The 26,606-nt window shown below is 40.8% G+C and overlaps 1 protein-coding gene across 1 annotated transcript in view; it reads left to right on the plus strand.

Moving 5' to 3' along the window:
• Window positions 1-26,606, plus strand: part of ANKAR (ankyrin and armadillo repeat containing) — a 282,038-nt gene that overhangs the window by 107,608 nt on the left and 147,824 nt on the right. The window contains exons 8-14 of the mRNA XM_089655357.1: window positions 2,796-2,997; window positions 4,445-4,653; window positions 10,723-10,827; window positions 11,519-11,763; window positions 14,880-15,048; window positions 15,328-15,569; window positions 15,656-15,809. Coding sequence (XP_089511483.1) covers window positions 2,796-2,997; window positions 4,445-4,653; window positions 10,723-10,827; window positions 11,519-11,763; window positions 14,880-15,048; window positions 15,328-15,569; window positions 15,656-15,809 — 1,326 coding nt within the window. The remainder of the gene's footprint in view (window positions 1-2,795; window positions 2,998-4,444; window positions 4,654-10,722; window positions 10,828-11,518; window positions 11,764-14,879; window positions 15,049-15,327; window positions 15,570-15,655; window positions 15,810-26,606) is intronic.

Genomic DNA, 26,606 nt, shown 5'->3' on the forward strand with positions numbered 1-26,606 from the left:
AAGGTGCGAAACTGAACTGCATACTGACCAACCTTCATGCTACCTTGACGAAGCCGAAGAAGGGCTCCCGCAGCAGATGAAGTCCTGCCGAGCACATCGAAGGTTTTCCGGAAAGCTTTCTGAAAGGCAAGGAGAATGTAAATAGTGGGATCTTGACGCTCCCACAGTGGCGAGGCCCAAGCCAGTGCTTCACCTGCAAGGAGGGAAATCATGTATGCCACTTTGGAACGGTCAGTAGGAAAATGGTCGGGTGCTAGTTCAAAGTGAATAGAGCACTGATTGATGAAGCCCCGACAAGCTTTGGGATCACCAGAGAAGTGAGGCGGTGGAGGCAGCTAGAGTCTCAAAGGACTGTGTTCCACTGGGAGAGCAGTGGGAGTCGGAGCAGCAGGAGCCAGGACAGGAGCCGAAACAGAGGGTGAGGAAGTGGACACAACCTGCAGCTGATCAAACCGGGAGGAGAGTTCCTGCAGACAGTGCATAATTTGTTCTTGATAGGCCTGCTGGACAGCGACTCTGCGCCAAACACTGAAGTTCTTCCAGGAGAGGCTGCGGTGTCTGCGAGGAGCTCATGGCCTGAGCAAACTGTCAGCACCTGTGGTAGTGAGCCCTTGTAGATCATCAACTTGGGGTTTCTCAGGGCATGGAATCTAAGCCCCAGCCTGCTTCTTCATCAGAGCCCCTGATGGTGGAGACGGACTTGCCGCAAGCTAGGACCAGGTCGCAGCCTACGGGTACGCCCAGCTGAGGATGAGGAGACCACTCGCGGGAGCAGAGCTCAATGGGAGGAAACAAACAGAAATCCAATAGACTAGCCGAGGTCAGGACAGGCAGAAAACAAGCACAGTCAGAGAACAAAGCCGGGGTCAATACACAAGTAGTCAATACAGGATACAGGAGATAGCAACACACAGGAGCTCAGACAACTAGGAAGTTGCTCAGGCAAAGTGGCCTAGACTGAGCATGTCTTATATAGGCAGGCAAGCAAGGAGGCGGGCCAGGAAGTGATGGAAGGGAAGGGAAGGAAATAAAACCCAGAGAACAGCAGATGACACCCATAGGTGAGCACAGACAAACACGCATGTGACAGGGATAAGGAACAGCACTGCAGCAAGGAGGTAAGAATACACAAACAAGAAACTGCAGGCTAACTTGTGACAGAAACTCATTATTCTCTGATGGAAACAAGCTGCTGCCCCCACACTATTAGCATGGAAGGCCCCTCAAGTTTAAGCCGTCATACTAGTGGCTTGCTCAATGGGTTTGTGCAGATTTTCATTTATCTAATGAGGTCCTTTAGATAGGACTGTGCCATAAACCAACTTTCAGTGCTTTGATGGTTCTGCTTTATTGTATACAGTGCATCCAGAAAGTATTCACAGCGCTTAGCTTTTTCCACATTTTGTTATGTTACAGCCTTATTCCAAAATTGATTAAATTCATCTTTTCCTCAACATTCTACAAAAAATACCCGATAATGATAATGTGATAGAAATAATATATATTATAATTACTTGCGAGCCACTGAGGTATGAGATAATAATTAAATATATAGGTCAGCAGGCATCTATTCACATCCTTATATAAATGTGTTTTGTAGTAATGTACAATAAATTGATTGCTTATTGCCGCGCCCTAAATGTGAGATATGAATACTTCCAGAAATAATGAACCTTTCAAGTCAACTTATTACAACTTCAAAATAAATCAATAATAGAATCTGAAAAAAAACAAAAAATGTGAAAAAAAAATCATAATATAAGTAATTTAAATAATAAAAATGAATAGTGTCCAAAAAAAGTCTATATAAATTCGATTAAAGTTGATTAGTCAAACAAGATTGCAGATGGATTCTTGCTGGAATATAGATACTTGTATGTGCTCACCTTCCATTAAGCCCACTGCTGGGCTAACACAGCTTTATGATGTTTATCCTTGATGGATATCTTTAGAGACTCCCTTGGATACTCCTGATGGTTGATAATGGATGATTGTGGGTCTGTGGGTTATCTTTTTCTCATGGCAATAAGAAGTGCTCCATCTCCTTGTACTATTCCTCGTTGGTATAGTGGGAAAGTAAAAGGTACATGGTGCCTTACCTTAAGCTAACCCACAGACCCACAATCATCCAGCAGTATATGTGGTTTTTTTTTCGTTTTTTATTTTTAATAAATTGCAAAGATTTTAAATAAACTTTTTTCACGTTGTCATTATTGGGTATTGTTTGTAGAATGCTGAGGAAAAAAATAAATTTAATCCATTTTGGAATAAGGCTGTAACATAACAAAATGTGACTGCGCTAGCTGCCTGCGAGCAACTGATTCTCGACAGCAGTATTTTATAGCTTTAAATGGCTATCATAGCCTTTGGTGCTGTAACGTTTTCAGTTGAGTTTTTTTTTGTTTTTGTTAGGGGAGCGGGTTGTTTTTGTATTTGATATTTTGCACCTTAAAATTAATAAAAATACATTTTCAAAAATGATGTTGGTCATCAGGCTGAAGACATCTAGTAACAGAAACAAGTAGGACATCTTTGGACAAAAGGTGAATTTTGTAGCAAAGGCTGGTTGTCCTATTTTATTCTTATCTTGTTTCACTGCAATACACACATAATAATGCACAACAATACATACAAGTATACTCAGTATAAGCATATAAAAGGTAGTATTGAATTAAATAGAAAGGAGGTAATTTCAAACAAAATTCTGCTTTAAATTGCATTAGCGGTTTTCTGTAAATGTCTTTATTCTGTTTGTCTGCCAATTATCCAGTTAATATTCATGTCTCCGTATATAGGACCCACTGCATTACACTTGGCAGCTCAGTGTGGCTCACTTGAAGTTCTATCCTGCTTGCTGGCTTTAAATGCAGATTACAAGTTATGTGACAAGCGTGGCTGGATGGCAATACATGTCGCTGCATTCTATGGCACAATTCCCTGTATCAGAGCGTTATACAGGAAAGACCCTGATCTTCTAGAGGCAGAAACAGCAGCTGAGTGAGTACATGCAACCAACACTATGCTGTGTTAGGTCTAATGATACCATTAAAATGATTGGGCATAGTAGCTTTTTTCTTTAAACCTGAAATGCCGTATCTAGTCATACAATTGTCCCAATAGCACACAGGTCCTAGGTTTTACTTTGACCAGAAGCTACAGGTATATTTATTTATTTATTTCAGGTACTTATATAGCGCTGTCAATTTTACGCAGCGCTGTACATACATATATATTGTACATTCACATCGGTCCCTAACCCTCAAGGGGCGTACAATCTAAGGTAATATATAGAACATATACAAAGGTTACCTGTTGATGAAATTTGGTATCTCTGAGAACAATTGAATATAAAACAATGTAAATAAGTCAGGAGTAGGGGGAGGGGCCTTGGCTGTTTACAAAACACACAGGAACAGAGCTGAGGCTGTCAATCTGCTGTCACCATTTTCCTCTTGGTGTCAGGAAACTTTTCAGAAGGGACTCATGATGATAGCAGAGGAACCAGGCAGTAGAGAGAAATGACACTTCTAGTGCTCTGGATTGACACAAGTACCAGCTATAGAGGGATTATTTTTGTTCATATTTCATGTCTGAGGTTTACAATCACTCATGTTTCTCGCTCATTAAAAATCGAGCTGTTCGTATCTGTGACAAAATGAACAAAAAACTCCAGGAATGCTTCTCACATGCATCTCCTGCAGTTGTTCATAAGGTCACTGGTCACATGAACAGCTGCAGTAAAGGCATGGTAAAGTGTAACTGTTCATCTCAGTTCTCTGGAGCTTTGTTGCACAACTCTGCAGTGTGAAGGATGTGATAGAACAGCACCACTCAGTGTGATTTACCTTTTAAAGGAAAAATTAAATGGGTTTTTGCTCAATTTTTATTCTGACAGTTATAAGTTTGAAAGCTAGCGTCAATGGGTAAATGCAGCTTGATTTCCAATGCATTGCACATCAGTTTAAGAAATGTCTTTTTGTTCAGATTATTTACTGGTGCATATGAGCAGTGTTGGAAGTCTCTTTTGCAACTGGGGAGTAGTGCAGATAATTTCTCTCTGTAACAAATACATTGAGTTTTAACTGCGGAACAGTTTGGATAGTTATTGACACACCACATAGTTGTTGACACATTGGGGGAGATTTACCAAAACTGGTGCACTTGGAATCTGGTGCAGTTGTTCATGGTAGCCTATAAGCTTCTAAGCTCAGCTTGTTCAATTAAGCTTTGGCAATAAAACCTGGAAGCTGATTGGTTTATATGCAGAAGTGCACCAGATTTTGCACTCTTCAGCTTTAGTCAAAAAAACAAAACATTTTTTAGATTTGTCACATGCAACTTTCTCTCTGATAAATAGACCTGCACTCAAGATGCCATTTTTTTCTTGTAGAATTATTACAAGCAACTGTCCTGGCTTACATTTCAGCATTTTCCTGTTTTACAGGTACAAGTCTACCATATTGCTGCTCACTGCAATATCTGGAACCCTTGATACCCTCAAATATCTTCTTTCATTAGGGGCAAATTGGAAAAAAACAGACAGCATGGAAAACAACATAATCCATTTAGCTGTGCTTTATTTTCATACGCACATACTGAAATATATAATAGAACAAAATATTCCAGAATTGAATGTATGGCAGCATCTTGTAGGTAAGGTAATCACAAACTTTGAACAATGCTATTAAATTCAACTCTTTGACTTGTTTGTACTGGTTTTATTGCTAATATATTACTCTAACCAGCTTTCAAAACTGTGTCCTGCAATAATATTAGGGTAGAAAGCTTACGCAAAGAAGACTGAAATGCCATCTTTATTTAATGTTACATATAACAATGTAATACACAACCTAATCCAGTGTTTCTCAAACTAAAGTTTAGTCGTTATTCATATGAGCGTACTTAGGCATTTGCCTGTGTGAGCGTCGTGTTTGTCCACATGGGGATGTACAGGTGTCCTGTGCATCTACATGCAGGCAGTCCCATTTATGGCATGTGGCTGTGTGTCCCTGAAGGCAGACAGTGGGAGTTTAGGAACACACGTCTGCACAGATGTCAAAATTTGGAGCAGCGACTGTGTTTGTGTAGCTGCTGCATCTCTAATGACATGAATAGGATTGATTGAATGTGGATGCATGAGAAACCTTTGCATCCCTGTGAGGGCAAATGCGGCCCTCGCAGAGGCGTACGCTTAAGAATGCCCATGTGAATGAGGCCGTAGGCTGGTGTGCCCCAAAACTGTGCACAATTTTAAAGTGTGCATTGACTGAGTATTGGCTTGTGGGATAAGGCACTTGGTGGAGAAACCACATGACGAAGAGTAATTTTTGCACTGCATTGGCACAATAAATGTGAACACAATCACTTATCAGTACATTGTGGTTTGCTTTAGAGTGTATAACACTATATGGTTTTGTTTTCCTCATCAAGTTTTCTACATATTACAAAAAATGGTTGAGCCATTATACTAATTTATCCATTTACCAACAACATTATCATACAAACATCAAAGTCACTTAAATCCTCTTTCTTCCCTATTCTGATGCTTAGTTTGAACTTCAGCAAGTCATCTTCACCATGTCTAGATGCCTAAATGGACTGAGTTGCTGCTACGTGATTGGCTGATTAGCAATTTGTGTTACCAAGCAATTGAACAGGTGTACCTAAAAAAGTGGCCAGCGAGTGTATAACTCCTGCTGCAGCTGCACCCCTGGCCACTGCAGTTAACCTCCCTTGCGGTCTGATTATGTCAGTATTTCTGTGCTGAAAGCGGTACATTTTTTTGCATGGAAATATGTCGTTTTTTTATTGTAGGCCTGTAATTTCTAGGAATAACTCACTGAAATCTGTCTGAGCAAGAGTCTAGTAAACATCCCAGGTATGATAAAATTTGAAACATGAAATCATAAATTATATTATAATAAATAATCATAAAAAATATTAATATAATATTAAATTTAATTCAATAATATAATCAAACCAAAAACACAGAAATTTGAAAAAGAGTGTCAAGTTCGCACATCACTGAGCTTAGTCGCAAAATTGTTTTCAGTGTCTGATGATGAATTTCCCCACGAATCATTATCACTCAATTCTGCAAGTGGTTCTGGTTTACTATCGCTGTATTCTAGCTGGTCTAAAACCGTTTTTGACATAAAGGGACGCTTTCTGCCATGGACTTTTCTCAGTTTCCAGGCAGAAAGAACAGTAAAAATGCAGACAGGGCATAGGACAAAGCAGTAGGGAAACAATGTATGTGAAATGGTTTGATACAGTAATGTTATACTATGTGATTTTAGTGTATTAGTGAATGTCACTTTTTAGAACTTTTACATTTCCCGCCGGCTCCGGCCCCGTACGTCCCAACGCTCGCAGGGACTGGAACCCGGAAGACAGATGCCGGCATCGGCCAAAGGAGATGGCCGGGGATGCTGCAGGGCACACATCGCAGGAGCGCAGGACAAGATAAGTGATCGAGGGAATCCCAGAGCAACGCTGCAGGGTAATCCCGAGTGTAGCTCGGGGTTACCGCTTTTGGCACTGATAATTAACCCCGAGCTACACTCGGGAATACCGCCAGGGAGGTTAAAGGGGGTGTGGTATGGGCAAGGGTGGTAACAACATGTTTTTTATTATGGGGAACCCTGTAAGGCTGCTTTCACACTGATGTTCTATGGTTTACCTGCACTGCGGGTGCAGCGCAGTGCATCTGTGACTTTCCTGGGTTAGCTGTGCTTTGCCGCAGACTTCTATTATATCCTGCAGGAGTAGTGCACTTTCTGAAAGTTCACTAAAACTCCTGGAGTTATGGTGCACTTTCAGAAAGTGCACTAAACCCGCAGGATATAATAGAAGTCTATGGCTAGGCACAGCAAACCCGCAGGAAAGCTGCAGATACACTGCACTGCACTCATGGTGTGGGTAAACTTCAGCACATCAGTGTAAAAGCAGCCCTATACTACTGTGCAGAGTGTATTGCTTCACACTGACCTGAAGATCTCTTCTTTTCTACTGCTGTCACCACTCTGGAGGCGGAGTGCAGTTGGTATCAGGGACAGGAACCGGCACTACAGTTGGGACTGGAGCCGGCACTACAGAGGAGGCATCGGCTTATGCAGCTCTTGCTCCCTACTACAGCTCCAACTTTACAAGGAGTTCCCATGCATTGCACTCTGTTTGATGCTCTGGGATGGCAGGTCAGCAAGCCCAGATCACGATCTTCCAGTCACCTGGCTGCAATCTATTGGTAGATCGTGATCTACTGGTTGCTGACCCCTGATATAAGGCATGTTTCTTGCAAGTATCTGAGTGGTTAACTTTCACTTTATTTTGGCTGAAGTGTGCCTTTAATGTGAATGTAATTCCATGCCAGATGGCAATTAATATGCTGCAGGATAAGATGAAGTTAATCACCTAGTGGCAGAGGGCCTTAAAGGAAACCTGTACTGTGAGAAGTATAGGGTTACTATTGCTGACCCCTTCTGAGAACACAAGATACCTGGTTATTCCTGACTTTAATAATTTGAGTCACTAAACCAACACAAACATGCAGGTTAGAAACTCAGAGTGAAGTCTGAACTCCTAATCTAATTTGCATTCTTCTTTTAGGACTGTGCTTGAGAAAAAAATGACAGCAGTGATAGCCTTCATATTCACACCTAAATATGTTAAAATCTTCAATTTTATTGCTAGAAAATTACTTAGAACCCACAAACGTTATATATATTTTTTTAAATCCGAGACCCTGGAAAATAAAATGGTGGTTGTTGGAATATCTTATGTTGCGCAACATTTGTGCACACATTTTTAAATGCAAAATTTCAGGAACAAAATACACTTTAATGAATTTTAGTGCACACAAACACAATATAACACTCAAATTTTTTTTGGTAAAATATAAAAGATAATGTTACATTACATAGTTGGTAAGAATGAATAAAGACTCCAGTCCATCCAATTCAACTAGTGTCAATGTGTGTACGTGTGTGAATGTGATTATGTCGCTACCAATTCCCATATCCCTGTATATTGTGTTTACTAAAGTGCCCATCTAAATGATTTTGTGGAAGGGAGTTCCATATTGTTAGTGCTCTAACAGTGAAGAACCACTTATGCAGTTTAACTGCTTTTCGTCCAACTTTATTGAGGAGCTGCATGTTTTCTTAAAGCGGAGTTCCACTCAAAAGCGGAAGCTCCGCTTATTTGCCTCTATTTGCTTGATATCTCTATCCACTGATAACAGACTCCATATGTGAAAACACCTCCAGATCAATTGCTTGTGCAAATTCCTCTAGAACATCTACAATACTTCACCACCCTAAAAACATCAAAAGAAACTTTCTTAGCATAACACCGTTTTTATTAGGTAAAAACCTAAAATTGCATTTGCATAAAAAACATGTGTATGTCACTTTAAATCCCAGCACAAAGCAATTCCTTCTCAGAGGACAAGTGTAGCGCTATCAGGCCCCTCCCTACGCAGTTCATCATATGACATCATCAGGAGCGATCCCGATGACGTCGTATGATGAAACACGCAGGGCGGGCCTGATAGCGCTACACTTGTCCTCTGAAAAGGAATTGCTTTGTTCTGGGATTTAAAGTGCCATACACATGCTTTTTTATGTAAGTGCAATTTCAGGTTTTTTACCTAATAAAAACGGTGTTACGCTATGGAAGTTTTCCTTTGATGTTTTTGGGGCGGTGGATGAGTACTGTGGATGTCCTGGAGGAGTTTTCACAAGCGATTGATCTAGAGGTGTTTTCACACATGGAGTCCTTTACCAGTGGATAGAGGTATCAAGATCATACAGACGGCAAACTTACTGCAGGAGAGTGCTGCAACATCCAATGTGTTATTTGACCTACCATTTAAGGTGGTCAATTATTTGTGGTGAGTGGGGCTCTGGAGGGGGAGCACTACTTGGAGCACTTAACATAGAGTATTGCTATGGAAAAGAAGATTAACCATTGTATCACTTAGCATTCACATTGGATGCGGATTGAAACTTTTATATTCTCGAACGCTGATTGGGACTTTAATATATATATATATATATATATATATATATATAGTTTTTTGCATATAAGTGCACTGTACGTATAGTTTGATGGTATTGTTATATTTGCAACTATTCATTTTTTAGCACAATTGTTGTTTGAGCACACAGAATATATATATATTGGTTTCCCTATTTATGATTTAGTCACTGGGCAGGAGGGATATATTTGTTAGCTCATAGGGCATTGAAGTATACACACATCTGTGGGGCCCCTATATATAGTAGGGTGGTATATTTTTCCAGTAGAGGCAGCGCAGCAACATTTATACACAACACACTATATTCTATGCCAACAGACCTCAATTTGTAAACTAAGCGTTTATGGGTAAATGTATTAAAAGCTTTGGCAAAATCCAAATACAGCACTCCCACAGGTCTTCTTTTATGCAGATTACAGGTCAGATCCTCATAAATGTTAACATGTTGGTTTGGCAATCATGTCATGCTTGAAAGTTGCACACGCCTGTGGAATTAGGACAAATTTGTCTAAAGCTTTAAAAGCCTTTCCAGTTTAGAGTTAAACAGGAGGTCTGGTGCTAGAATTATTGCTCTTGCTCTGATGTTTGCAGTGATACCTCAGATGTGTGGTGCAAGCACTGTTTACATACGTGTTCACATTTCTGCAAAGGCATGGGGGGATGCTTTAAATGTTTTTTTTTCATTGTATTAATTATTTTATTTAAATGTAATTTTTATACTGTCTCATTTTTTGTGGTCAATGTTATGGCTATCACAGGGGATGAACAACATCCCTTTTGATAGCGTGGGCAGTCACAGGTTCTCTTTACTGAGAGGTCTGGGGGTCTTTTAAACCCCAGATCTCTCTCAACTTTGCCCTCAAAAGCATCTGATCAGACTGATATTGGCTTGATCAGTTGCTTTACAAGCTGGCAACATCTTGTAAACCAACCAAAACCAGAAAACCGGAAGTGACAAAATCATGCTTGCTTCCAGTTTCTAACGTCACAGAGGGTGGGTGTGGATGTGCCTTCCTATCCTCTTTGAGAAGCTGAACTGACCAATTGCATCATTGCCAGGAACCCCAATCACATAGGGGAGCACAGGAATGGTGGTGGGGAGTAGCCCTTCAAGCGACTATAGAGCCGCTTGGATCACTTCTACAGTAAAGCCATCGCCGATTGAAAATTATGTACTGGGATCCTGGCTGCAGCCAAGATCCAGGTACAGACACTTTGCCCTGAGGACGTACCAGGGCGAAAAGCAAACTGTTCATCCTTCCTTCAGTTCTCTCCCCACAGTGGGTGCCAGCCCCTTTAGAGGCATTTCTCACAATGAAACAATCACCATAGCAAAAGTAGGTGGTGTACACCACATAGATCAACCAGTAAGCTAACAGAAGCTCCAGCGACAGTCCTTGCATCTTAACTACACCTCTCTGACACCCTCTGACACTTTTCACCCTGATTGACCTATATGACTAAGCCCGATCAAGGTGGAAAACATATCAGAGGGGTATGGTCAAGCTGCTGGGACTGTAGCTTGAAGCCTATGTTAACTTGCTAGCAGGTGTGGTTGATCTATGTGGTGCGTGCCTATAGTTTTACTATCATGATGAATGCATGTTTATACTTAACGTTTATTATACAATTGCATTTCAGATAATCTGTGTATACTTAAGTCTACATTTTGTTTCTTTCAGAAATGCTGAAATCTAATGATTCTCAAAGGAGAGAAATGGCTGCCAGATGCTTGGAGGTTCTTTGCATTTTAAAAGTACACTTTTGGAAGGACGTTTATGAAGCAGGTCTTAATTTTAGTTAATCATTTGTACAATATTTTACGGCCTTTCAACTGTTCATAAATATCCACTTATTTTGCAATCACATCATTGAAAGGTGATTGTTGGCTGTGGTCTAGGCTTACTGACAGACAGGCAGTTTCAAAAGATGCTGCCCTTTCTGAAAGTAACCCAAAGTTCTTGATACCTCAACAGGGGTACCTCTTTATTGATTTTGAATGGGCTGTCAACACACCACAAAACATGTGCACTGGAGTGTGTTTGCAAGGGGCAATGGGGTGCATTTAAAAATAAATGGACTTTTGTCATAGGTTCCTGCTATACACTGATGTGAAGCCAGGCTAAAAGAAAATACCTGTGGTTCTGCATTGTTAACACACAAAGTGCAAGCATGGTTTGGGAAGCCCAGTCAGAGTAATGATGTGCAACCAACGCTGGAACTAGTGCATGTAGACAGGTGGTAGCTGAAAAAAGAAACCAGAAGAACTAAGATACATAAAAGTAAACAAAGTCTTTTGTTTAAGAAATGGCAATTTTTTATGATATAAGGTACTTTAGCAAACAAAATGTTACTCAATTAGAGTTTTATCTACTTCATGGCTGTCAGATAGTCATTAAAACTATACAATGCTAACATTTTACTATTGTATACTAAATATGCATTTGTTAAAAAAGACTGTATATGTCTTAATTCTAGGAACAGTTCCTTGCCTTGTCGACCTATTAAAAAGTAATCAAGTTAATCTGGAATGTATAGTTGCAGGAATTTTAAGCAATATCTCAAGTAACGTTCCTGTTGCAAAGTGTCTAGTGGAGGCAGAAGCCATACCAGTACTTATTACATTGCTGCACTCCAAACATCCTGAGCTTCAGTCCCGATGTTCGGTGATTTTATATGACATTGCCCAGGTCAATGGTAATCAGGACAGCATTGCACAAATGGTAAGCAAAGGAGGTAATGTTTGTAAAATTACGTTTGGACAGGGTCCCATGTCTAAAAAAAAAAAGTTTCACACTAAAGAGTCACCAGTAAATTATTAACGCATTTGTATTGTTATTAGAAGATAATTTAGGTATTTTCAGTGAAAATACCATTTGGTATGTGCATTCATAGTTACATAATTAATTTAGTTGAAAAAAACACAAGTCCATCTGTTTAACCAACAGAGAGAGAATATAAAACAACAACACACACAAATATTTGGAGATTAAATCTCTTTTCTTTCAGACATAAAGAGTGCCCCCCTTGTCCTCTGTGATGACCTTAAAGTGAATAACTCTACACTGAGTTCACTATATGGACCACTTAAAACAGAGCTCCACCCAAAAGGGGAAGTTCCACTTTAAGGACTGCTCCCCAGCTCCCCTTTAAGGATTGGCACCTTTGGGGAGCGGGTACCCGAATTTGACAGGTACCCGCTCCCACTTCCGGTCCGATTGCCTAGGTGATCGGAAACGGAAGGTGTTATCCCTCCCTGTAGTCTTTTGGGACACGTGACAGGTCCCAGAAGACTACAGGACCATTCACGAAGTGCAGTGCTACACGCGAATGCGCAATGGGTACCCGGCTATGAAGCCACAAGCTATCACAGCCGGGTGCCCAGACTGAAGATGCCGGCTTCCTGGAATACAGGACGGCCGGTGAAACGAGCTGCGGGGGACATACCACGGGACCGAGGGACAGGTAAGTAGCTGTTTTTTTTAAAAGTCAGCAGCTACAGTTTTTGTATCTGATGACTTTTTTTTTGATAGGTCGAGTGGAACTCCGCTTTAAGCATTTATACATGTTGATCATATCCCCCTTATTTTTCTCTTCTCAAGGGAGATTGAACTCAGTTCCTCTAATTTTTTCTCCTCATAGCTGAGCTTCTCAATGCCTCTTATCAGTTTGGTTGCCCTTCTCTGCACTTTCTCCAGTTCTCCAATATTCTTTTTTGTGAACTGGTGCCAAAAACTGAACTGCATATTCCAGATGAGGTGTTACTAATGATTTGTACAGGGGTAGAATAATATCTCTCTCTCTGTAGTCTATACCTCTTTTAACACAAGAAAGGATTTTGCTCGCTGTAGAAATCGCAGCTTGGCATTGCATGCCATTATTAAGCCTATAATCTTCCACAACATCCAGATCCTTCTCCATCATTGATTCCCCCGTTGTACTCCCCCTGGTATGTAAGATGTATGAAAAAGTTTAGCCCCCCCAGTGTACAACCTTACATTTACCAACATTAACCACCTCCCGTCTGGCCGTTGTATATAAACTGTGGCAGTGCAGGGTCGGGTGGCCGTTTATAAATGGGCTCCCCACATCCTGCTTGTGCTCGCTCCCTGAGAGCGCACAGCACCGCGATCCGGTGCCCGCTGTGTCCTCCGGACACAGTGGAACACTGATCGTCGGATGGGACCTCTCTGCGAGGTCCCGATCATGTGATCACTTATTGGTCAATCAGTGATCACATGCAGAGTAGTAAGCAAGATGTCACTTGTGACATCATTGCTTACTACGTGTAAAATCTGTGAATGATCACAGAGGTCACATGGTACAAGGCTATTCACAACAGCCTTGTACCATGTGACAAGCTGTGACCAATCACAGCTCACTCAGTAGTTGTCAATGGCTGCAAGAATGCAGCTAGAGAGAAGGAGAAATGATTGCTTTTACAGCCTTTATGGGTGTAAAAGCAATCAGTGTAAAAAAAAATCTTCATCACCCCCCACAAGTAGTACAGTGTCACCATGGTGACACTGTACTGCTAGGGTGACATGTATGTAAAAAAAAAAACCCATAAATAATATAAAAAAATGTACAAAAAAATGTTTAAAAATTATAATTTTTGGTTATAAACTAATTTGGATTATTTTTGTTTTACTAAAAAGATAACGGAATAAATTTTGGCCAAGATTTATGATGAAATACTATTTATTTGCAAAATTTTATAAGAAAAACACGTTTTTTTCAAATTTTTTTTACTTTTTCATTTACATAGCAAAAAAAATAAAAATCCCAGTGGTGAATAAATACCACCAAAATAAAGCATTATCTGTCTCAAAATAATGCTAAAAAATTCATATGGGTACAGTGTTGGGTACAGTGTTGCATGACCGCTCAGTTGTCATTCAAAGTGTGATAGCACTGAAAGCTGAAAATTGGCCTGGACAGGAAGGGGGTAAAAGTGTCCGGACTGGAAGTGGTTAAACCTCATTTGCCACATAGTTGCCCAATTAAACAGTGCATTGAGGTCCGCTTGTAAATTGAAGACATCCTGTTCAATGTTATTCCACTGCAAAGCTTGGTGTCATCTGCAAAGACTGAAATGGTATTTTTAATCCCAGAGCCTATATCGTTTACAAATATATTAAAAAGTAAGGGTCCCAACACTGAACCTTGGGGTACACCACTGATGACCCTAGACCATTCAGAGTATGAATCATTAACCACTACTCTCTTTATACGATCTTTTAGCCAGTTTTCTATTAATTTACAAACTGATTTATCCAAGCCTGTAGACTTTGCCTTACACATTAGCCGCATGTTGGGAACTGCGTCAAACACGTTTGCAAAATATAACTATACCACGTCCACAGCCACACCTTTGTCTAAGGTTTTGTTTACCTCCTCATCATACCAAGACTGCTTTCACTAAAACTTGTTTAACCCGCACTCCTGAATCTGTTCCAGGTAGCAAATCACATGTAGATCTGTTTGGTATATGTTTACAAGAGTCTTTTTAAGCACAGTCAAGCACTCCCAATATTTTTACTATACATGCACTATAAATGAGGCATCAGATATCAATAGAATCAAACTAAACAAAGCTAAACGTATAGGTTTTGCATCATACTATGGAAACAAACATAAAAAACACAGACTTCTGTGGTAGATTCCTTGTTACTTAAAAACAGCAGATAAAGTAATCTATGAACATACATGTCATCTAAGTTTACATTTTCAGTGGTTTATTTAGCAAGCATATGAGCCATGCTCATCATGGTCACTAAAAAAAATGCATAACAACATTTTTTTTAAAATGGTTATGTTGTCTTCCTAAATATTTTAGAATGGAATCTCACCTTTGGTTAATCTGCTGCATGAACATTTTGAAGATGTATTGGTAAATGCTATTAACTGCATCCGAGTCTTATGCATTAAAAACCCAGCCAACCAGAAGGCTGTCAAAGATCTAGGAGGCATCCCACTACTTGTAGACTTTCTATCTGCTAAATCAGGTAAGTCTTACATTTAGTGAAGAATAAAACCAAATTCTCCATGTTTGCATAGGATATGATTTTGATCCATTTACTGAACAGTCACGGCACACCATTATGATGATGCACCTGCACTAGTATCAGAATACCGATAAATGGGTTTCTAGAAGTGCTGTTGTGTTCTGCTTTATCAATGACAATTTGTTGATTTTAATTAATGTTAACAGAAAAGCCAGCTGTGAGCTTGTGATACTCACTTCTTTCAACATGTATATATTTATTCATTTTGTTTCTTTGAAGATGTGCTGATAAGCGCATCTTCAGTTGCTATTACAGAGCTTGCTCGAGGAAACAAACAGCTCCAGGATGCTATAGCAAAGGAGAATGCAATTACTGCTCTTATTAATATACTTAGACTGAAGAAACTCAGTAACCAGGTGAAAGCGGCCATGGCTATAGAAGCACTTGCTGACCATAATGCTGCCATACAAAAAGAGTTTTTGGGTAGATCAACATCAAAACACATATCAAAGCTCCTCAAGGCAAGAATTTTAACACTGGCTATCTTTTTTATGCTTTTCACCTAAAACCTATAACCAAAAATATTATCACGTTTCCTGTTTGTTAGGTTTTTCATCTAGAGGTCAAAGAACAAGGCTGCATGACACTTTGGGCACTGGCTGGGCAGACACGGAAACATCAGAAAAAAATGGCAGAGCAGATTGGATATACATTTATCATTGACATGCTCTTATCACCATCTGACAAGATGCAGTATGTTGGTAAGTTTTCTGCATTTCAGCCACCATATGCTGGTTGATTCATAGACCCTCACTATCAAAATGAATGTGTCATGTTTCACATGACTGTCATATGCCTTTAAGTGTTTTCTATATTTTATCTCTGCTCCTCCCTTTCCTCTGGTTTAGTTAATGCTGTATAGATAGCCCACCCTTTTTCCCAGAAATGCATTGCAGCTTCTAGCCTCATGTCATGAGGCAGGTCACATTATGATCTTTTGACCTATCAGATGTTCATTGTTGTAAGATTCTCTCAGTTTATGGAATAAACTTCACAAGATCTACAAGATATCATCCGATTGAGTCACTGACTGTGGTATTCAACTGAGATTGGAGTTATCGCTATCTCATCACAACTGTAAGTTACAGAGATCACACTTTCAATGCTTAGATTGGAGAGACAGAACAGTCAAAAGATCAGTGAAATGTCTTTATAGGATCCTTGCTAGCTTCAAAAGATCAGTGAAATGTCTTCATAGAATCCTTGCTGGCTTTGGATACACAGTGAGATGTTATATGGACAGCTACAGAGAGTGCAGCCATCTCTACACAAGCCTGTACATGTCTGCAAGTATATCTCAGCATAACACTCATCAGTGTCAGGACAAATTATTGATATGAATGTCTTACAACTGCAAGTTTATACACTGCATCTGTATGCATTAGCACATGGCTTGTCTGTAAATCTTGTAAAAAAGTGAAAGAAAACTTTTCTGCAATCATTGCCTAGGAAACCTGAGCTCACCCACAGAAAAATTGATAAATTTTTCTGTAAACTTTCTATCAACTCCTCCTTGCTAACATGTTTCAGGAAAGTAATATACAGTCTGGGGAAACTAATACACAACTACAATCAGAGCTTCATCCAGACCAGGAATTAGATAAAACAGAAAAACACTTAAATCTTAATGCTGACAAGGAAGAATTGCTGACTAATATCAATGACTTATGGTCTAATACTGTTAAATGCATGTCTGCTCTCTCCCAACAATCTCATGAGCCAACACAACTAGAGGGCGCTATCCAGCAATTGAATGTTGCTTATGAGAATTATCAAAGACTGTGTGTTAAATATATTGCTATTTTAAAGCGGTACAACACTCAAAGGTCATTGGAAGAATTAATGAGTTTTGAGGAGCTCAATCTTGAAAGAGACAATTTAGTGGTGCGAACTAAGACAGAGGTGAGAATAACACAGCTCCATGAATCCAGATCTTATCGCTCTGCATCTTCTAAACGCTCCTCAAGATCTTCCAAATCCCTACAAGCAAAGTCTTCTACACTCAGTCAACAACTAATAAAAGCCCATATCTAAAATACAAAAGATATTATGGATATATTAAACGTCCCAGAGTCACACAATGAGTGTGATATGCAAATTCTGTCGTGTCTCCTTTTTTCAGGATAATTAATCCACAGGTAACCAGGAAATGAGTGAAATACGCACTTACCAGAAGTGCGTTCAATAAACGCATGAAAAGAAAATTCCTTTTTTCATCAGGTGCGTCGGGGTCCTTTGGTCTCAGGTTAGGCTGCACTCTCACTAGAGATGCCTCCTGGCCGGATTCCCTGGTTCACTTCTGGGGTCCCTCCTTAGGTTTGGTTTATCTGGGGTTCCTCCTTAAGCTTGATACCTCCCGGAGTCTCTCCTTAAGCTTGGTACTAGAAGGGTAATGCTCATAGAGAGCAATAAGGGACATCCCATAGCGTGATACTGCATAAAAAGCTTTATTTCCAAATATGTATAAAGTAAACAGGCAAAAGTACTGACCGCAAGAATAAGTGTTGGCCACCTGCGGTGGCTTAGATGTCCATGTGCTGTAGCCCCCCTTGACGCGTTTCGTGCAATGCACTTTGTCAAAAGGGTCCAGGGCTTACAGCATGGACATCCTCTCCCTCCTATTTATGTCTAAGAATGGCAATCACGCTGTATAGCGCCCGCCATTTTGCCGGCGACCGGCGCATGCGCAGTACGCCGGCGCCATTTTGTTGTGGACCGAAAACCACCAGCAATGTTCCTCTTGTGTCTCCAGACTCGTAGGCAGTGACGCCGGATTACTGAAGAGGGAGGGAGCATATACATTGCTCTTTTCATTACTATGGAAATCCATTATTGGCAATAACCAGGGCAGTTACTGGCAATATACCAAACTGGATTCCATTCTATAAAGTCTCTGGGCAGCAAAGCAAAAATACAAAAAAAACACAATAGGAGGAAAATTAAAATAAGGGATAATTTTATAACAAACTTTATTCCCCTATATACCGCTATTCACCAATCGACTGCTAATATTAAATAGGCAATGCCCTCCCCTTTTGAAAATATACATGACCTATATATCATAGTCATATATGTATATATATAATATAATATTTAAAGGGGAAAACGTCTGAGAAACATCTAGTATATATATATATATATATATATGTATATACAATCGTGGTATGACATCGATATTATGGATGTCAATGTTCAGCGCAAACTATTTATAATAAAAATTAACCACATAAAGGCACTCATAGTGCGTAATAACATAAAATATGTGGTCACTGATAATAATGGGGTCAGTAAACATATAATATAAAACACATATGGATACATATAAAAATCATATATATGTGTATATATGGCCATGCATAATAGAAACCTCTTAAATAAGAATAAAATCCAAACAGGTCAATAAACATACAATTTCTTAAAATTGCAACGACGAGAACTCTATAAGATAAAAGAACAGACTCATAAAATTCGATCAAAAAAATTGAATAAAAAATTCGATATAAGCAATAAAAAATCGATGTGTTAAATTAGATATAAAAAGGATTACTATGATAAAATATGGTGTAAATAAACCAGAATAAACATTATCATAATATATGATAAAGAGCAATGTATATGCTCCCTCCCTCTTCAGTAATCCGGCGTCACTGCCTACGAGTCTGGAGACACAAGAGGAACATTGCTGGTGGTTTTCGGTCCACAACAAAATGGCGCCGGCGTACTGCGCATGCGCCGGTCGCCGGCAAAATGGCGGGCGCTATACAGCGTGATTGCCATTCTTAGACATAAATAGGAGGGAGAGGATGTCCATGCTGTAAGCCCTGGACCCTTTTGACAAAGTGCATTGCACGAAACGCGTCAAGGGGGGCTACAGCACATGGACATCTAAGCCACCGCAGGTGGCCAACACTTATTCTTGCGGTCAGTACTTTTGCCTGTTTACTTTATACATATTTGGAAATAAAGCTTTTTATGCAGTATCACGCTATGGGATGTCCCTTATTGCTCTCTATGAGCATTACCCTTCTAGTACCAAGCTTAAGGAGAGACTCCGGGAGGTATCAAGCTTAAGGAGGAACCCCAGATAAACCAAACCTAAGGAGGGACCCCAGAAGTGAACCAGGGAATCCGGCCAGGAGGGATCTCTAGTGAGAGTGCAGCCTAACCTGAGACCAAAGGACCCCGACGCACCTGATGAAAAAAGGAATTTTCTTTTCATGCGTTTATTGAACGCACTTCTGGTAAGTGCGTATTTCACTCATTTCCTGGTTACCTGTGGATTAATTATCCTGAAAAAAGGAGACACGACAGAATTTGCATATCACACTCATTGTGTGACTCTGGGACGTTTAATATATCCATAATATCTTTTGTATTTTAGATATTGATTTGATATTAATATAGTAGTATTGACATTATCAGCGCTGCACCTTTTTCTCTTTATACTATTTTGGAAGGTTATGTTGGTTACCTTTTTAGGTGTTCTAGCAGCTTAATCTTTGCATTACAGTGGGCGCTCGCTATATAACCTACTGTATATCCAATAAAAGCCCATGCTGATGCTGAAGCTTCTGAAATTCAGGCAGCTTTCGCCCAAAAGAAAGCAGAAATAGAGGCTCAGGCCGCATATAAGAACACAGAAATGGAGCCTCAGGCCACATGTTAGAAAGCAGAAATAGAGGCTCAGGACGCATATAAGAAAGCAGAAATGGAGGCTCAGGTGGCACATAAGAAAGCAGAGAAAGAAGCTGAAGCCACACGCCAAAAGGCAGAAATTGAAGTTTTGGAAAAACAATGTGAGGCTGCCACAGCCATGGCAAGGTTAAGGGTCTTAGAACAAGCCGCTAGTGAAAACAAAAGAGACAACAGTTCTAGACACTCAGTTGTATCTTATGTCTCAGATTCTTCACACACCTCTCCAGAACGTCAGCTCCCTTTCACAGCAGCCAAAGTACTCAATCAAAGTCTCTTCTCTGCACCTACTGTACCTCAAGACGATTTGCCCTTATATCCTCCAATACATCAGACTGCAGTATCTCAGCTAGCCACAGGCACTGGTATGTATTTAATAGACCGTCCATCATACTTTGGCACCAACAGAGTACCTCCTAGCAAATGCACTACTCTACAAACTAACATGCCAATGGACTTTAAGCCAGCTCCGGCATTGAATGCCTCAGCAGCAACATATATTCCCAAGTTACTCCACGTAAGTCCACCAACCATCAAAACCAACTCTGTTCCACCTGCAGTCATGCACCCAAAATCTGAAAACACGGTCATGTCACAGTTTGCTAAATATAAATGAAAAAACAGGTTTACGCTCAAAATATCAACCCAATTGTAAATATGTCCACACTGTATAATTATATAAATCTATATACCAATGAATATTAATAGTGTCCAAATAAATGTGAAAAAAAATATTAGATGTGCAAAAAAAGTCCAACACCAATAAAAGAAAATCTTTTTCTTTGTGTCATAAGCAATATTCAATTCCAAAGTAGTATTTCTGTGCTAGAGCAAAATCACTGTGCAAACAATCCACCACCGAATAAATTGAATGAACTCACCAGAGCAATATGCTGATCAAATTTTAAATCAGCATAAGCTCTTTGTGCTCTGGGAGCAATACTCTGCAGGAGAATTATCAGCAATATGGAGTATTTTTGTATGGCACCCAACTCTTCATATGCTCAGAATGGTACTCAGAAAGCAAGAGAGGAGAAGCTCATAGTGCAGTAACGTTTAAAACAAATATTTTATTAAAATGAATCATTGCACTCACAATAAACGGTGTCTGAGCCGACACCAGCACAAAACAGCGTTTTCAGCAGAAAACGAACACAACCTCCTCCGGGATCCACGGACGCCAACAGATCAGGGACCGTCGTGATCTCACATCCACAAGCTTCGCCCTCAATATTCACACAACTCTACTACACTCACAAACAATCTTCCCGAGGCAAAGCAAGGCGGGGAGAGCCCAGATCAAGCAGCACCTACCACCCCAGTGTTCTCTACATGTACAGAGGTCTGTGGAGAAGGATTCTGTAACAAATCCTGTGCAAAGATATGCTTGGTACGTGTATACTCCAAAGGTCAACCTGAAACAGCCATAAGACTGTATAGTATTCTGGATGATCAGAGTAACAGATCTCTTGCAAGAACTCAGTTTTTTGAACTGTTGAACATAACTGGAGATGCTCTGCCTTATACTCTAAGTACTTGTTCCAGCACTACAGAACTCTTAGGTAGGAGAGCCAGTGGTCTTGTAGTTGCTCCTCTGAATGGCAATGTGGAAATATCTTTGCCCACTATTACTGAGTGCAACCAGATTCCAAACACCAAAGAGGAGATCCCTACTCCTGAAGCTGCTTTTCACCATTCTCACTTAAAGCACATAGCCAACCAAATACCAGCCCTTGATGAAAGTGCCGATATTCTGCTGTTACTCGGTCGAGACATCCTAAGGGTGCACAAAGTTCATCATCAAATCAACGGTCTACAAAATGCACCATATGCTCAGCGTCTGGATCTAGGAAGGGTCATCATAGGCAATGTCTGCCTAGACAAGGACAGGAGGTCCTACTCAGTCTCTTCCCTTAAAACACATGTTCTCTCAAATGGGCGAACAACTTGTTCTGCACAACAACCACATAAATATATCGTGAAGGAAAGACTGTTTGAAAAAGGCGTATAACGACACATCATACAAGACAATAAGAAAGCTCCTAATCTCTGGGATGACAACATCGGCAACACATTGTTCGAGGTAACCACTAAAGACAATGAGTTGGCAGCTACCATAGAAGACAAAGAATTCTTGAAAACTATGAGTAAAGAGTTCTACCAAGATGATTCCAACAGTTGGGTAGTACGTCTACCATTTCGTAGCCCAAGATAGAGACTACCAAACAACAGAGTACTTGAAGAATCACGGTTTGTTTCTTTAAATCGCAGTTTGAACCAGAAGCTTGAAATGAAAAAGCACTTTGTGGACTTCATGCAGAAGGTGTTTGAGAGAGATCATGCTGAGCCTGCACCTCCTCTTACAGAAGGAGAAGAATGTTGGTACCTACCATGCTTTGGTGTCTACCATCCTCGCAAGCCTGATCAGATTAGGGTGGTCTTCGACTCAAGTGCTCGTCATGAAGGCGTCTCCCTCAATGACAATCTTCTCACTGGGCCTAATCTGAACAACAATCTCATAGGGGTTTTTCTTCGCTTCAGATAAGGGCCAGTTGCTGTTATGGCTGACATTCAGCAGATGTTCCAGTGTTTCATCGTCCGTGAAGACTACAGAAACTTCCTCAGGTTCCGATGGTACCGCAATAATAATGTCAACGATGAAGTCATAGACTGCTGAATGAAGGTACATGTTTTCGGTAACAGTCCTTCTGCAGTAGCAATTTATGGACTGAGGAAAACGGCTCGAGAGTGAGAGAGAATTTTGATCTGATGCAAGACAGTTCGTCGAAAGGAAGTTCTATGTAGACGAAGGACTCAAATCTCTGCCCAATGAAGAAGAAGCTATTGACCTTCTTACTAGAACCCAGAACATGCTTGCCACTGCAAACCTCAGACCAGGGGCGGACTGACCATTTAGAAACTCGGGCACTGCCCGAGGGCCCGGGGTCAGTAGGGGGCCCCATGAGATGCCCCCGGTACCTTTTTCATAGGCTTTTTTGAGTTTGGGCAAGGACACAGGGGCCCCATGATCCCCTATTGCCCGGGGGCCCCATGAGTTGTCAGTCCGCCCCTGCCTCAGACTTCACAAAATCATCTCTAACAGCGATAAGGTCATGATAGTCTTTCCTTCTGATGACCATGCTGTCAGTGTGAAGAAATTCCAACTAGGATCTGACCTTTCTATTACACAACGCAGTCTTGGATTGCTTTGGAATGTTAAACAAGACACATTCACATTTCAAGCATCAGCCTGTGACAAGCACTTCACAAAGTGAGGAGTTTTGTCTACAGTGAACAGCATTTATGATCAGTTAGGTTTCATTACACCTCTCACCATTCAGGGTAAGATACTGCTGAGACAACTTACTTCTGAAAGCTCAGACTGGGATACCCCCTTACCCAAGGAGAAACAACAAAGGTGGGAATCCTGGAAACAGTCTCTAAAAGCATTAGAACAACCCCAGGTACCATGCTCTTACACACAAGCATCCTTAAAGAATGTCACCAGAAGAGAGATTCATGTCTTTTCTACTGCATCCAATGAAGCCATTGCTGCAGTGGCTTATCTTTGAGTTATGGATCCCAGCGGTAAAGTGGGTGTAGGATTTATCATGGGCAAGACCAAGCTCACACCAAAACCTGCACATACTATTCCAAGGCTTGAACTTTGTGCAGCTGTGTTAGCTGTGGAAATTGCTGAGCTTATAGAACTTGAGACAGATGTTGAAATAGACTCCTTTGACTTTCATACAGACAGCAAAATAGTGCTAGGATATATACACAATCACACAAAACAGTTCTACGTGTATGTCGGCAACAGGGTGGAACACATAAGGAAGTTCTCTATGCCTGAACAATGGCACTATGTTCCCACTAGCCTCAACCCTTCTGACTGCGGCAGTTGTGCAGTACCTACTACTGCATTTCGGGACAAATCTTGGCTATATCCACCATGAAAGAAGGTTCTGCACACCTTTACTTCAGCCCCATAAAGGAACTAGTACTTCTTTTGCCCAAAGAGGAAGACAAGTCATCAACCTGAATTAAAGGGAGGTAAGAAGGAATGTGCATGTTGCTGCCTTCCCCTCTGAATACGGATTTCCATTTTTTAGCCTGAACTTTCGAGACCAACATCTGCAAGTATTATGCTAAATGTTTGTATTGTTTTCCTTTGTTCTTCCCTTCCCTCTTGGTTTGCAGGTGTTTATGGAAAGACTCTTCATTTCTTATATTGGACTTGAACTAAAGTTTGTTATAATAGTAAACAGATTTCGACGGGGAGTGTCATGTTTCACATGGCTGTCATATGCCTTTAAGTGTTTTCTATATTTTGTCTCTGCTCCTCCCTTTCCTCTGGTTTAGTTAATGCTGTAAAAAAAGCCCACCCTTTTTCCCAGAAATGCATTGCAGCTTCTAGCCTCATGTCATGAAGCAGGTCACATTTTGATCTTTTGACCTATCAGATGTTCATTGTAAGATTCTCTCAGTTTATGGAATAAACTTCACAAGATCTACAAGATATCATCCGATGGAATCACTGACTGTGGTTTTCAACTAGATTGGAGTTATCGCTATCTCATCACAACTATAAGTTACAGAGATCACACTTTCAATGCTTAGATTGGAGAGACTGTTTTACTAATTTAACCACTTGAGCCCCAGCCACTGCATCAAAACGTTTGCAGGGCGGCACGGCTGCACAAAACCACGTTTTAAAACGTGGTCTAGCAAAACAGTAAGGGGGCGCGCGCCCGCCCTAGCTGTCCCGCGGGTGTCAGCCGGTCATTACCGGCCATTTCCCGGTGATTAGCGGCAATCGCTGACAGAGAGCAGGGCTGCATTGTTTACACACAGCCCTGCTCTCTGTCAGTTGCCTGTCAGCTCCTGACAAGCTGATCGGGACAGAAGAGTTTATCTGTCCTGATCAGCGTGTCTCCCTGCAGTACACACCCCCGCCCCCTAGTAAAACACTGCCCTCACACAGTTAACCCTTTCAGTGAAAAAATGTTAACTCCTTCCTCCCCAGTGCCATTAGTACAGTGTCAGTGGGGTTTTTTTTCACTGATCACTGTATTGGTGTCATTGGGGATGACAGTGACCCCAAGTCAGTTCCCCCACAATGTCAAAATGTCCACCACAGTCCCGCAATCCTGCCATAAGTTGCTGATCGCCGCCATAAGTCGCTGATCGCCGCCATTATTAGTATAAAAAAAACTTAAAAATCCCAGTATCTTTGCCGCCATTTGTAAACGCTATAACTTTCATGTAAACCAATTAATTTACACGTATTGGGATTTTTTTTAGCAAAGACATGTTGCAGAATTTTGGACGAAATTTGTGACAAAATTTGATTTTTTATTTTTTTTTTATTGGACATGTTTTATAGCAAAAAGTCCAAAATATAGTTTTTTTCTCTCAAAATTGTCAGCCTTTTTTTTTATAGCGCAAAAAATTAAAACCGCACAGGCGATCAAATACCACTGAAAGAAAGCTCAATTTGTGGGAAAAAAAGGACGTAAATTTAATTTGGGTGCAGTGTTGCATGACCGCGCAATTGTCAGTTGAAGTAACGCAGCGCCGTAACACAAACCTCTTCTGTAACCGCTTCCTTACCACCCTACAGCAGAAATACTGCTACAGGGCAGCATGGGTACGCAAAATCACATATATATATATATATATATATATATATATATATATATATATATATATACGTGAGTCGCGCTCCCATGGTTTTCACACCCCTCCCAGATAGCGTCAGATTGCCCGTCAGTACACCAGTCATCACATTTAACCCCTTGATTGCCAGGAACACGCTCATGTGTACAATAATCCTCCATTGCTAGTATAGCGTCTGAGCTGGTCAATATCTTTGATCAGGTCAGCACTATACCAGCGTTCACATTAATATAGCGTCCCCAAAAATGCAGCGTTAGCGGGATCAGCCCCGGCACCTGCCAGCACCTACGTTTAGCCCCTACGCTTACCCCCCCCTTCTCCCCCAGCAAGTGAAGTGTCAGTAGGTCACTGTCACTTGATACATTGCACACAAAACCGCAGTGTTCACAGAATCAGGCCTGATCTCTGTTAGCACTTGCCAGTAAATTTTGATGACTCTCATATGCAGCAGAGTGCCAGTACTAGTGCCGCTCTAACTTTTGGTGAACTGGCGAGTACCAGCGGTCTAGTACATCCTGGTCTTTCACATACCTAATTGATTTTTGGAGCTGTTTTTCACGGAATGTCTGTATGAGTTGATTGTGGATCAAAGCAATTTATATGCACAACAATTTATCGCCGCCAACCCAAATTCAAACCTTGCCAGACCATTCGCATGGAAACTCATTACGGTTTACGGCCTAACCCTCAACATGGGCATTACTAAAAGAAATGAATTGCGGTTGTGTTGGTCCGCAGATCCGATTCATCATATACCGTGTTCTCTGCTGCCATGGCCAGGCATAGATATGAGAGTATAACGTGTTTTATGCATTTCAGCGACAATACACTCTGTCATCCTCGGGGTGACCCTGAATTTGACTGGCTCCACAAAATTCAGTTCCTCGCAAATCTCCTTAACCTTAAATTTGCAGATGTCTATACTCCCTAGCAAAACATCTGCGTTGAGGAGTCCCTCATTAATTTTTCTGACCGCCTTGCATTCAAACAATTTCTCCCCTGTGTCTTGGAAATTCGCTTTCAACGAATTTCTCCTTACCGTGAGTGTCCGCAGTTGGATGCGCAGTAATCCCCCATAAAGCTGTGCGAACTTCGCTTACCGCGACTGCAGCTAAACTCCATGATTC

This window comes from Staurois parvus, unplaced genomic scaffold, assembly GCF_062004578.1.
Source record: "Staurois parvus isolate SC_StPar_1 unplaced genomic scaffold, SC_StPar_1.0 ptg000836l, whole genome shotgun sequence".
Taxonomy (NCBI): domain Eukaryota; kingdom Metazoa; phylum Chordata; class Amphibia; order Anura; family Ranidae; genus Staurois; species Staurois parvus.